At 42.8% G+C, this 13,803-nt stretch overlaps 2 protein-coding genes across 2 annotated transcripts; one reads left to right on the forward strand and one right to left on the reverse strand.

Moving 5' to 3' along the window:
• Positions 1 to 2,222: 2,222 nt before the first annotated feature.
• Positions 2,223 to 11,976, forward strand: LOC112080589 (condensin-2 complex subunit H2). The gene is made up of 19 exons (XM_024146392.2): positions 2,223 to 2,350; positions 2,786 to 2,900; positions 3,139 to 3,240; positions 3,866 to 3,927; positions 5,035 to 5,116; positions 5,257 to 5,325; positions 5,479 to 5,558; positions 5,731 to 5,894; positions 6,184 to 6,329; positions 8,944 to 9,042; positions 9,138 to 9,201; positions 9,323 to 9,424; positions 9,511 to 9,555; positions 9,665 to 9,735; positions 9,824 to 10,025; positions 10,271 to 10,320; positions 10,445 to 10,546; positions 10,698 to 10,847; positions 11,087 to 11,976. The coding sequence occupies exons 2-19, from the start codon at positions 2,793 to 2,795 to the stop codon at positions 11,231 to 11,233; spliced, it is 1,845 nt and encodes a 614-aa protein (XP_024002160.1). The 5' UTR covers positions 2,223 to 2,350; positions 2,786 to 2,792; the 3' UTR covers positions 11,234 to 11,976.
• On the reverse strand, positions 11,958 to 13,146 carry LOC112080590 (protein SCO2 homolog, mitochondrial). Its single transcript, XM_024146393.2, has one exon. It carries the CDS (start codon positions 13,144 to 13,146, stop codon positions 12,190 to 12,192), a length of 957 nt encoding a protein of 318 aa, XP_024002161.2. The 3' UTR covers positions 11,958 to 12,189.
• Positions 13,147 to 13,803: the final 657 nt, after the last annotated feature.

A 13,803-nucleotide genomic window follows, 5' to 3' on the forward strand; every position in this document is an offset into this window, starting at 1 on the left:
ATGCTTGCGCACCATAGGCTAGTCTAGCCTATCGCTATCACTTGGGGGTATGCTGGCGGTCCCTATATAGTAAGTAGTTGAAAAAGGTTATGTGTGCATTATCCATTCTCTGTGCTATGTACAAAAGTATGGGTTCAAACACACATTTCTGCCCGACGTAGAATTTAACGCAAGGGTTAACAGTGTTGGGGAGTGGCGATTAGCGAACTACATGTAGACTAGTTCAACAAGTAATTTCACTACATTTTGCAGGCGCTTGGTGGTATTGAGCGAATTCAAATCTTAGTATTTTTTTCAGTAGTTAATTAGCCTTTTTAACAAAAATAAAATATGAGTTAAAAAGCAAAAATTGTCTTACTACTTTGGCATCAAACCTGACTAATTCTCACATGAAACGTGTTTTGCAATAGGCTAAATTACATGTTCTGTGACAGCTGACTCCCGAGTAATCTGTTTTTAAATTTTGTAGTCTGACATTTCATGTTTAGATATGACAATTTTTCACGAAGTAGTTTTAATGTAGTGACTTTAGTTGCTTTACTTCTTGCAGTGTGAAGTAGGCCTAATTGGTAGCTTGGTAAACTATATTTTTTAGAATAGTTTCCCCACCACTGGTTAAAAACTGAACCACAATAAATGTTTTTGATGCATGGTTTATATAGAGCACATGCTAGAGGCAAAGTCAAATAACATTGTGAATTTGTCCAATAAAAGTTGAAAATGTATACATCAACTGGAGAAGTTTTGCATAAAACGAAATGTTGCATTGCTGATATTTTTAAAATGTAATTTAACCTTTATTTAACTAGGCAAGTCAGTTAAGAACAAATTCTTATTTACAATGATGGTCTACCAAATTGCAAAAGACATCCTGCGGGGATGGGGGCTGGGATTAAAAATAATACAAAATATATATATAAATATAGGACAAAACACACATCACGACAAGAGAGACAACACATTGGCTGATGTTTTGGTATTTCGATAAAACATCATAAGTGGTTAATATGACACACAGGTGCTCCTTTGATTCAAAACGATAACTAAGGCTGCCAAATTCTGATATAAACATGTTCAAATGATTGACAAGATATTTGATCTGATTATGAAAAATATCAGATTTGAGCTATCTGTGTAAACGCAGCCTTACTGGCCACAATAATCGAACATCATCACACTTATTCAAGGATGGTTTGTTAATATAAAATCCAAGTGCTCCATCTTTCGGTGAGAAGGGTCCTTCACTCACGCCGCCAAACATACCCTAGTAAAACTGACTATCCTACCGATCCTCGACTTCGGCGATGTCATTTACAAAATAGCCTCCAACACTATACTTAGCAAACTGGATGCAGTCTATCACAGTGCCATCCGTTTTGTCACCAAAGCCCCATATACCACCCACCACTGCGACCTGTATGCTCTAATCGGCTGGCCCTCGCTACATATTCATCGCCAGACCCACTGGCTCCAGGTCACCTATAAATCTTTACTAGGTAAAGCCCCACCTTATCTCAGCTCACTGGTCACCATAACACCCAGCCGTAGCACGCGCTCCAGCAGGTATATCTCACTAGTCATCCCCAAAGCCAACACCCCCTTTGGCCGCCTTGCCTTCCAGTTCTCTGCTGCCAATGACTGGAACGAATGGCAAAAATCGCTGATTTATGTTTCCCTCACTAACTTTAAACATCAGCTATCCGAGCAGCTAACGTATCGCTGTAGCTGTACATAGCCCATCTGTAAATATCCCATCCAATCTACCTACCACATCACCATATTGTTTTGATTTACTTTTCTGCTCTTTTGCACACCAGTATTTCTACTTGCACATCATCATCTGCACATCTATCACTCCAGTGTTAATTTGCTAAATTGTAATTACTTGCTACTATGGCCTATTTATTGCCTTACCTCCTCACGCCATTTGCACACACTGTATATATACTTTCTTTTGTTCTATTGTGTACGCTTGTTTATTCCATGTGTAACTCTGTGTTGTTGTTTGTGTCGCACTGCTTTGCTTTATCTTGGCCAGGTCGCAGTTGTAAATGAGAACTTGTTCTCAACTAGCCTACCTGGTTAAGTAAAGGTGAAATACAAAAAAAGGGTAGAGGTTGTTTTTTAGTGGTACTTCCGCCAGTAGATGGCAGCAAACCGCATAAACCCTGGCTCTGTTGACGCTGACGTCAGAGAGGAAACTATTCGGCGAATAAGAAAATCTCGCGCTAATATAAAATAAAATGGTGGACGCGCGGATTTTTTGAAAGGGCTCCAAAGTTTATCAACACATATTACATTTTTTATTTGGGTCACCTTCGCATTTTGTGAATCAACGCCTACAGTGATTGTGAGTGTAATATAATTTAATGTATGTCTGTGTTAAAACATTTTGGGAGCTGGCTAACGTTACCGTAATGGTGTATACGTCAGTACTACTAGTAGGTTATTTTTTGTATTTTACTAGGCAAGTCAGTTATATAAATTCTTATTTTCAACTGCCTTGTCCAGGGGAAGAACGAGAGATTTTTACTTTGTGAGCTCGTGGATTCGATCTTGCAACCTTTCGGTTACTAGTCCAACACTCTAACCACTTGGCTACCTGCAGCCCCGTTTAGTCCGTTAGCAACTATATAAACCAAATTAGACTTTTCTGTGAATGTAAACGTTCGCTAACAAGATAGCTAAATGTCAACCAATCTATTTTGTAGATAGCTACTGAATAAAGTGTTAGCTTTTCTAAAAATAACACCGATTCAAATCTGACATGATCTCTCATTTTAAGGGGAGCCATGGACACAGTGGAGACTCGATTCACCCATTTGTTGCAGCCTATCCGGGAGCTCACGAAAAACTGGGACATTGATGTGGCCTCGGAGTTGGCAGATTATCTAGAGGAGGTAGGAATGAGCCCGTGACATGCATTATGGGGCAAATCATGTAAACAAAATAGACTTAAAGTACTGTATCAACAACAATATTCTGTGTCAACACACAAACACGGCCTTGAATTGAGTCACTAAGCGGGTTGAAAATCACACAGACCAAGGCTGGAGTAGACTGTTAAGAAAGCTTGTCCTCTCACACATTGATATACACTGCACTTACCACTGTCATATTGTCTCTCTGGTCTGGCAGTTGGATGAGATGTGCATCTCGTTCGATGGGGGCAAAACCACTCTGAACTTTGCAGAGGCAGCGCTGCTCATACAAGGCTCAGCATGCATTTACAGCAAGAAGGTGAGAAGTTGTTTGGTAGAAAAGAAGAACATCATAGGCTGGTTTCATATAATATTCCTGACTTGTTGTCCAAAAGTAACTATGTGTTCCAGAGAATTTTACCGTTTTACAACTAGTTTTCTGCAATTCTACACATCTTGTCAATCTTGACAGGCTGAGAGAGAGAACATTCAGTTTTAAAGCTAATTTCCTTAAATTCTACACATTTTGCCATGGGGCTGAGATAAATTGCAGTTTTAATGTTAATTTTCCTAAATTCTACACTTTTTGCCATGGCTTATGCAATCTATCTGAGTGACTCAAACATTATAACAAAATCAACTGTCTAGTCAACTGCATGACTGTCTAGTTTTTATTTTGGTGATTGTTAGTTCTCAAAGATGATATTTTTTTTTTTTAAACGTATAGGTCCATTATCTTTTCTACACAGTTTATATCTGGCTTAAGTGGTTTCAGTTTACACAAAGTTTTTCCATTCGTCAAATTATTTTCAAAACAAAATCATATAATTATTTTATAATTTTTTGGGGGGGGGAGGCAACGATTTAGCAGCCCACCGCTGCTAAATGAATATAGGGAAACACTTTATTAAAATGTATTATTTTGTTATTATTGTTTGATTCAGGTGGAGCATTTGTACAACCTGGTGTACCAAACTCTGGACTACATCAATGACAGAAACAAGAAGTAAGTACAGTGCCGTCAAAAAGTATTCATACCCCTTACTTTTCCCACATTTGTTACAGCCGGAATTAAAAATTGATTAAATTGAGATTTTGTCACTGGCCTACACACAATACCCCATAATGTCAAAGTGGAATTATGTTTTTAGAAATTTTTACAAATTAATAAGAAATTAAAAGCTGAAATGTCTTGAGTCAATAACTATTCAACACATTTATGGCAAGCCTAAATAAGTTCAGGAGTAAAAATGTGCATATCGTGATTTTTGAATGACTACCTCATCTCTGTACCACACACATAAAGTTATCTGTAAGGTCCCTAAGTCGAGCAGTGCATTTCAAACACAGAAAGACAGTGAAAAGAAGGAAGCCTGTACAAAATATAAATATTTCAAAACATGCATCCTGTTTGCAGTAAGGCACTAAAGTAAAACTGCAAACAAATATGTCAAATAAAATAACTTTATGTCCTGAAGACAAGCATTGGCCTAGTTATAGTAGACTTAAATTGGCTTGAAAATCTATGGCAAGACCTGAAAATGGCTGTCTAGCAATGATCAACAACCAACTTGATAAAGTTTGAAGAATTTAAAAAAGAATAATGTGAAAATATTGTACAATCCAGGTGTGCAAAGCTCTTCGAGACGTACCCAGAAAGACTCACAGCTGTAATCACTGCCAAAGGTGATTCTAACATGCATTGACTCATGGGTGTGAATACTTATGTAAATTAGATACTTCGGTATTTCATTTTCAAAAATGTCTAGAAACATGCTTTCACTTTGTCATTATGTGGTATTGTGTGTAGATGGGTGAGGGGGGGGGGGATTTGGGGTTTTAGGCTGGGTTTCTGTATAGCACTTTGTGTCATTGGCTGATGTAAAAAGGGCTTTATAAAATACATTTTAGATTTAATCAATTTTGAATTCTGGCTGTAGCACAACACAGTGTGAAATAAGTCAAGGGGTATGAATACTTTCGGAAGGCACTGTACCCTGCCTCGCTCCCTGTGAACACACACAGCACCACTCAAGCCACCAGTCTTCATGCTGCTCTGCTTCTTCACTTCCTTTCCCATTGAGTTAAATGGATTTGTACCTGTCATTTTCAGGAAAGATAAACAAGCAGTGACATCTGGAGAGGATGGCACGGATGGGGCCTCATCCAACAATGCTAATGATGATGACGGCGGGGTAAGAGTGGGGAGCTGGGGGCGGTGACAGTTGGGCGAGGGAACCCTGTCCGAAGAGAGCCACAGGGTGTGTGTAGCAGGCTTTAGTTCTGGCCCAACACTGTTATCACCTGATTTTACTGATGTTTGTTGTTCCCCCAGTTTGACTCCTTAGACCAGGATACAACAGATGTCTCACTGCAGTCAGAGATGAGGAATGAGGCCAACACAGTGAGTGTCCCACTCTGGAAACATTTAACCCTTTATAAATGCCCCCCCAGAATGTACAATATATTGATTGGCGTTTCAATCAGACTAAATGATTTGTGTGTGTGTGTATCCATAATTCTATCTGTGTAAAATATTGTCCTGTGTGTTCCTTAGAATGTGGACGTGGCCCCTCTTCCGCCCGAGTCTCTGATTCCTCCTGAGGCGTTTGAGAAACAGAAGCTGCTTCTCATCAGGTGGGTTCCAAGTCCACGACCTAAACCGCCGTCAACATGATGAATTTTCTGTAGAATAACTATGAAACATTGTCAGCCTTTATGTAGCAGCCTTTTTGATGGAACACATTACTGCAGAGGGCTGTCGTATCAATGTTTGTTTGTGTATTTGCCCTGTTTGTATGTGCTGCAGTCTGAAAGCAGAGGTGCTGGGCAGCTGTAAGGACTTCAGAATGAACACGTTCACTCCGGACGCCCTGGGTATCATCCGTCTCTTCCTGGCCTCTCAGTCCTACTTCCTCAGGGACGCCCTGTCTGATGCACCCCTGGCCCCCGTCACCTTCTTCGGGCACCAAGGTAGAGAGGCATTTAGAGATGGATACAGTATATTGACAGTTGTACATTACTGTGTCTAGGTCTATACACTGTACACAACTGTAGTCAAGCCAAAATAGCTGACTGATCATAGATAACACACCATAGATTTGGTTTCTCTGTGAGCGTTTATGATGCGTTTTGCCTCCAACAGAGCACTAAATCCCATACCATGTTGCCAGGACCAGCTCAAATGGAATATACGGTTCTTTAATGTGTATTTCTAAGCTATGGCCGAGTGTTGACTTCCTTATTGTTGTTGTGTGTCCAGATGACGCTGAGCTTGCAGCAGGGGATGCCGTGGTGGGCGTTGCCGGGGATGATGGTGGTGATTCCGGTGCGGAGAACTTTCTGCCCCTGGAGGACAACGGGATGGAGATGGACCAGGGACCTGAGAAACATATTGACAGACACCAGGTAGGAACGTAGAAATATCTCTCTCTTACACACACACACGCACATACTCCTACACATATATATAGATATATATTGCCTTCAGAAAGGATTCACACCCCTTGACTTTTTCCACATTTTGTTGTCACAGCCTCAATTTAAAACACACAATACCTCATAATGTCAAAGTAGAATTATGTTTTTCGAAATGTTTATAAATTATTAAAAAATGAAAAGCTGAAATGTTTTGAGTCAATAAGTATTCAAGCCCTTTGTTATGGCAAGCCTAAGTTCAGGAGTAAAAATCTGCTAATCAAATTGTATTCGTGCCAAATACAACAGGTGAAATTAAATGAAATACAACACCTTAGTGAAATGCTTACTGACGAGTCCCTAACCAACAATGCAGTAAAAAATAAATAATAAGAAATAAAAGGAACGAGTAATTAAAGAGCAGCAGTAAAATAACAATAGCGAGACTATCTACAGGGGGGTACCGGTACAGAGTCAATGTGTGGGGGCTCTGGTTAGTTGAGGTAATATGTACATGTAGGTAGAGTTATTAAAGTGATGATAACAACAGAGTGATGATAGATGATAACAACAGAGAGTAGCAGTGGTGTAATGGGGGGGCAATGCAAATAGTCTGGGTGGCCATTTGATTAGATGTTCAAGAGTCTTATGGCTTGGGGGTAGAAGCTGTTTAGAAGCTTCTTGGACCTAGACTTGGTGCTCCGGTACCGCTTGCCGTGTGGTAGCAGAGAGAACAGTCTATGACTCGGGTGGCTGGAGTCTAGCACCTAACGGATATGTTATAATGTAACTTTAGCTGTTATCTAGCAATTTTTAGGGCCTTCCTCTGACACTGCCTGGTATAGAGGTCCTGGATGGCAGGAAGCTTGGCCCCAGTGATGTACTGGGCCGTACGCACTACCCTCTGTAGAGCCTTGCGGTTGGAGGCCGAGCATTTGCCATACCAGGCAGTGATGCAACCAGTCAGGATGCTCTCGATGGTGCAGCTGTAGAACCTTTTGAGGATCTGAGGACCCATGCCAAATCTTTTCAGTCTTGTGAGGGGGAATCGGTTTTGTCGTGCCCTCTTCACGACTGTCTTGGTGTGCTTGGACCATGTTCGTTTTTTGGAGATGTGAACACCAAGGAACTTAAAGCTCTCAACTTGCTCCACTACAGCCCCGTCCTTGAGATTGGGGGCGTGCTCGGTCCCCTTTTTCATGTAGTCCACAATCATCTCCTTTGTCTTGATCACGTTGAGGGAGAGGTTGTTGTCCTGGCACCACACGGCCAGGTCTCTGACCTCCTCCCTATAGGCTGTCTCGTTGTTGTCGGTGATCAGGCCTACCACTGTTGTGTCATCGGCAAACTTAATGATGGTTTTGGAGTCGTGCCTGGCCGTGGAGTCATGAGTGAACAGGGAGTACAGGAGGGGACTGAGCACGGACACCTGAGGGGCCACTGTGTTGAGGATTAGCGTGGCGGCCCATCAGGAAGTCCAGGATCCAGTTGCAGAGGGAGGTGTTTAGTCCCAGGGTCCTTAGCTTATTGATGAGCTTTGAGGGCACTATGGTGTTGAACGCTGAGCTGTAGTCAATGAATAGTATTCTCACATAGGTGTTCCTTTTGTCCAGGTGGGAAAGGGCAGTGCGGAGTGCAATAGAGATTGCATCATCTGTGGATCTGTTAGGGCATTACGCAAATTGGAGTGAGTCTAGTCACTTAAGTTGCATGGATTCACTCTGTGTGTTACAATAGTGTTTAGCAGGATTTTTAATGACTACCTCATCTCTGTACCCCACACAGACAATTATCTGTAAGGTCGCTCAGTCGAGCAGTGAATTTCAAACACAGATTCAACCACAAAGACCAGGGAGGTTTCCAATGCCTCGCAAAGGTCACCTATTGGTAGATGGGTAAAAAATAAATAAAAAGCAGACATTGAATATCCCCAGACACTGGGAGATTAATTCCCCTTTCATTAGGACAATAACCTAAAACACAAGGCCAAATCTACACTGGAGTTGCTTACTAAGATGACACTGAATCTTCCTGAGTGGCTGAATTAAATTTTTGACTTAAATCTGCTTGTAGATCTAAGGCAAGACATGAAAATGGTTGTCTAGCAATGATCAACAACCAATCTGACAGAGCTTGAAGAATTTAGAAAATAATTATTGGCAAATATTGTATAATCCAGGTGTGCAAAGCGCTTAGATACTTACCCAAAAATACTTACATCTATAATCGCTGCCAAAGGTGATTCTAACGTGTTAACTCAGGAGTGTGAATACTTATATAAATGAGATATTTCTGTATTTCATTTTCAATTAAAAAAATGTACTTTGTCATTATGGGGTATTTAATAGATTTTGAATTCAGGCAGAAACACAACAAAATGTGGAATAAGACAAGGGGTCTGAATACTTTCCAAATGCACTGTATATACATACATACCTGCATAGGAACTGTAGGTTTCACACATGCCTAGTTCCATTGCAGCTAGTAACCCCTTTATTGTAGCCCTTTTATGGGACCTTGTGTTGAATTGTGTATGATTTTGTATTATCATGTGTTCTGTTTATTGATGTCTTGTATCCGTGTGTTCTAACTTGTTGTCTCCCAGGCCCCCAGTGAAGGGAGGGTGTTGAGGGAGAGGGGAGGAGTCCAGCTCTCTGAGGAGGAGCAGAAGAAACAGAGGAAGGAGGAGGAGAGGGCCCAGACGGTACGGTTACCCATCACAACCACAGACACGGTGGATAAACCACCATATATTTCGAGATGGAAAATAATCATTCTAGTACGCTTGTTGTGATGCAGGCAAACATGTGGAGGTTACATGACCTTTATGATACAGTCAGCGAGGACAAGCCTTTGAAAACAGGTGAGGAAACATTTTCCTATCGATGAGATGCTGTCCAACTGACTCTTACTCACTGAGAGGATATCCGTGTATTTTCTATGAGCGGGCCTGTCTGTGTTAAATGTGTGTTCTTTCACCATAGGAAGATGTTATAAGGTTCCTCCGGGTCTGGATGATTCTGGGAAGCGGAAAAGGAAAGGCCCCGCTGCGTTGCAAGACTTCTGGACCTGGTACACTGGCACCTGTAAGTTGTGCGGAAACGCGTGTTGGTGTGTCTGAAGACTGTGAATAGGATGGAATATACCTGACAAATGCCTCCTCTTGTTGCAGATGACCCGCCTGAACCCAGGCTAAAGAATGGACCCACGTATACAGGTAAGGGTGGATCTCATAACTCCTCTATCCCCTCCTCTATCCCCTCATTTAGTTTTCTTTTGAACCCTCTATTATTTGGCGCTTACAGCAAGTGGTGTTTCTGTTACAGACTTGAACTACATCTATATGAGTAAAATGAAAGACAAGCTGAAGACCCGGAAGAGCATTCTTGGAAAAACAGTAAGTGTTTGTACTGCTATGGGTCATGCTGCACGACGCATTTGTTTCTGTTTTCATGTCCTGAACAGACAACCTTTTGCCCTTACAGGGTGTGTTTGTGTCTGACGAGGAGCTGAGAAGGACGTACCTGCAGCTGGACGAGAGAGAAGAGCAGGAGGAGGAGGAGGAGTTAGAGGGCCTCAGACACCACAACCTGCTAGGCCTGCTCGATGACCTCTCTGACAACGAACATGACCCTTTGACTGATGAAGCCCCGGCTGACTTCCTGAGTGGACAGGACTTTGTACCAGGTAGACACTGTCCTGTCTGTCTTTCTATCTCTCAGACCACATTCACTCCTGCTATTAACTGCACATATTTTAAGGCAAGGTGTAAACAGAGCCCTGAGGTCTCGACTGTGTGACTGTAGAGTTGGACTAATGTATTAGTGTCACTCCACAATGATATGTTACTTGACAATACAAAACACAGATGTAAAAACCAGGCAAAGATGGTATAGTTCTGAGTATGTTTACAATGTTTCTGTTGCTGCCAGGGGCGGACATGGACGGACTGAGTTACGAAGCCCTGGTGAAGAAGAGCGTGGTACGTATACACGGTCTCAATGAGCCAGTCTTTCTGGGTCATGTTCCAGCGAGGAATACTAGAGGGTTCTGTGTAGCTAGTCACTGATGTTCCTGATGTCCCCCCCACTTCCTTCATATTTCAGGAGCAGTTCCTGGTGAACTCCCAGGGTTATGCCCAGGAGACGGCACTGTCGAAAAGAGTGAAGGAATGGGAGGACAAAATACGACCGGAACTCACCTATCAGGTAAGATTCAATGACATACTTTCCAGACATTTTGCTGTAGATCAAGTATCTATTCTAATAAAAAATGATATCATTGTTCACCCCGTTGGTGATTTCTAGTGTGGTGTGATGCGATCTGTTGGCTAAACCTCCTGACCCCATGTCTCTGTAGGAGGTGCGTGCTACCTTTGACATCCATGACTATGGGGACAGGATCGTAGCAGCTTTGAGCAGTGTGGGCCAGAGGAGGACCTTCTCCTCTATAGTCCACGGCATGGACAACTTCGAGGCCTGCAAGTACATGCTGGCTTCCCTTCAACTGGTGAGTGTGTGTGATTTGAATGAATTGAATGCAGCACAATCTAATCGAGTGTAATCAGCCACTGTCTGGAGTTTAGTCTTGACACTGAACACTTGATATTTAGAGATACTTGATTTTAATTGTATGACAAATGAGTTCGATAGCTTCTAGTTCAAGGTGTATTTGTCTACAGTAACTCCCATTACTCTACCATCAGGACACTGTGCCATCAGGTTATTATCATGCTCTCTCCTCTTCAGGCCAACGACTACACAGTGGAGGTCGACAGGAGTGAGGGTCTCGAGGAGAGCATCGACACCATGGGACTCACTCTGCTCAGCAAACACCGGGCCAACCAACGATTCAAGAAAGCCCCCGCAGCAACCTCCGACTCATTCATCTCCTGATCCTGTGTGTGCGCGCTCTTGTCTCCTACAGACTCAGTGGGGACTAGAGACCCATTACTCTGAAATGTGGTACGCACTCGTGTGTGACGCCACTTGTGCCTACCGGACCACTGGTACTGACCTGCTCTATCAACAACCTGGCTGCACCCATTCTCTCCTCACGTACTTGCTCTTATTTAATTTCAACCTCCTGTCTATTGTTTGATCTTTGTCTCTGTCCTCTGTATGTCTCGTCTGTGTGTATTCCTCTGGTTCTGTCAAGAGAAATAATCTCATTTTTATCTCATTCACCTGCATCTACACTATGTTTACCAGATGTGGCACTCAGCGTCAGTCAACACTACCAACATACCCTAAGAATTATCACCCTGTTCACAATGTTTGCCTTCGTATCCATGACAATTGTATACGTTGCTTTTTATTTGCATGTTTGTCCAAGTGGTGTAGAACTCATACATTTTCTATATCAGATGAGAGGACTTTTAAGAAAAACGTAATCATTTTTTCTTTCATTCAAGCGAACAACCTAAATTGGGAAATTGCTTCACTGGTTTGTAAGGAAATTATATATATTTTATTACAACGGCCAAAAATGTGTATAAAATAAAACGAGCATGTAGATTTTACAAAGATTATATGAAGACACTTTCAATATTGCAACACCTACTAGTGACTGTATACCAGTGATTGTAGTGCCCTTGACAAAAGACTAGTATAAAGACAATTTCATATCCTAACCATTATTGGTGTCGGACAAAAGCAATTTATTGCACACACAGAATCATCATAGCCTCGATGAAGCGTCCATATTGTTGTGGTCCAGTCTGGTTTGAGAATAATTCACAGGGCCTCATTTCTGATGAAGGATTATTGTTATCTGGACATTGGGTTCAGCTTAAGTGTAACATACTATAGGTCTTTGATACAGTCTTGTTGGTGTGGTTACCGTCATTCACTCAGAGTTTGACGTAGCTCTTCATATGGTTCCTGACGCTCTCAGCAATCTGCACGTCGTCCTTCATCCTGTTGTAATAGTCCAGGAACAGTCCATCTGGGTTGACCAGGTAGATGAGGATGGTGTGGTCCACTATATAGTCCCCGTCCTCATCCTTAGGTCCAGGRCTGGCGTACACCCTGTAGTCCTTCCCCGCYACCTTCACCTCCTCTGGGGTACCCGTCAGGCCGATCAGCCGGGGGTGGAAGTCCTTCACGTACCTCTCCAGGGCCGCCACKTTGTCTCGTTCCGGGTCGACCGTCACAAACAGCGGTTGGACCGCGGGGAGAGACCGGTCCTTGTCCAGAGYGCTGACCACAGCAGATAYCTTATCCAGCTCWTCGGGGCAGATGTCAGGGCAGTGGGTGAAGCCAAAGTAGAGGAGCACCCAGCTACCCAGGAAGTCTCTCTTGGTCCTGCGGTGCCCCCTGTGGTCGAGGAGGCTGAAGTCTCCCTGGCCCAGGGCCACCTTTTTCAACTGCTCTATACGCTGCATTCTGTGATTTTGCTGCTTCTCGTTACGCACGTACCACCAGGTGCCAAGCAGACCCCCGCCGAACAGCAGGGTGACCACCAGCCGTGTTCGCAGCCTGATCTTGGCTGTGGAGGTGTTGGGTCCCTGGGAGAGGGCGACCCTCTGGGTGAAAAGGGGTAGGGAGAAGGGGCCACGGGAACTCCCCAGTGTCTGTTGCGGGTGTGTAAAAGGGCCATAGAGCCCTGTCCTATGTTTAGGGGTATGGTGTCCACAGAGGGGTGCCTGTGAGGAGAGCCACGCCCTCTGGGGGTGGTGTGTGGAGCCAGAAGTCTGTTGGACTGTTGAAGACCTCAAGGTGCATCTCAGGAGTCTCCCCGATGTAGCATGGAGGTCACTCCCTATGAAGCCTACAAGTCCCAGCATCCTTCTCTCTAGACACAGCATACTTCCCCCAGCAAACCTAGAGGGGGAGGGTTGAGAATAAAGGGTCATCACTAGTTACCACAGCCACAAACCCTGTCTATTTCTACAATTTACCTTCTTAAAATGTGAGTGTTAAACCTAACCTAATTTTTTTATGCGTTTTTAAGATATAGCCAATTTTGACTTTGTGGCTGTGGTAACTAGGGGAAACCAGAAAAGTGAGAATGTAAGCAAGCTATGTGTTCCCAAGGCAAACCAGCCCATTCAAATCGAATTTTATTGGTCACATATACAGATGTTAATGCGAGTGTAGTGAAATGTTTGTGCCTCTAGTTCCGACAGTGCAGTAATATATAACAAATAATCTAACAATACCCCAACAACTACATAATTCACACAAATCTAATTGGGTGAATGAGAATATGTACATATAAGGATGAGCGATGGCCGAGTGTCATAGGCAAGGTGCAGTAGATGGTATAAAATACAGTATATACATGTGATATGAGTAATGTAAGATTTGTAAACATTATTTAATGTGGCATTGTTTAATTAAAGTGACTAGTGATCCATTTATTAAAGTGTCCATTGATTGGGTCTCAATGTAGGCAGCAGCCTCTCTGAGTTAGTGATTGCTGTTTAGCAGTCTGATGGCCTTGAGATAGAATCTGTTTCTCA

This window comes from Salvelinus sp. IW2-2015, unplaced genomic scaffold, assembly GCF_002910315.2.
Source record: "Salvelinus sp. IW2-2015 unplaced genomic scaffold, ASM291031v2 Un_scaffold16391, whole genome shotgun sequence".
In the NCBI taxonomy this organism is placed as follows: domain Eukaryota; kingdom Metazoa; phylum Chordata; class Actinopteri; order Salmoniformes; family Salmonidae; genus Salvelinus; species Salvelinus sp. IW2-2015.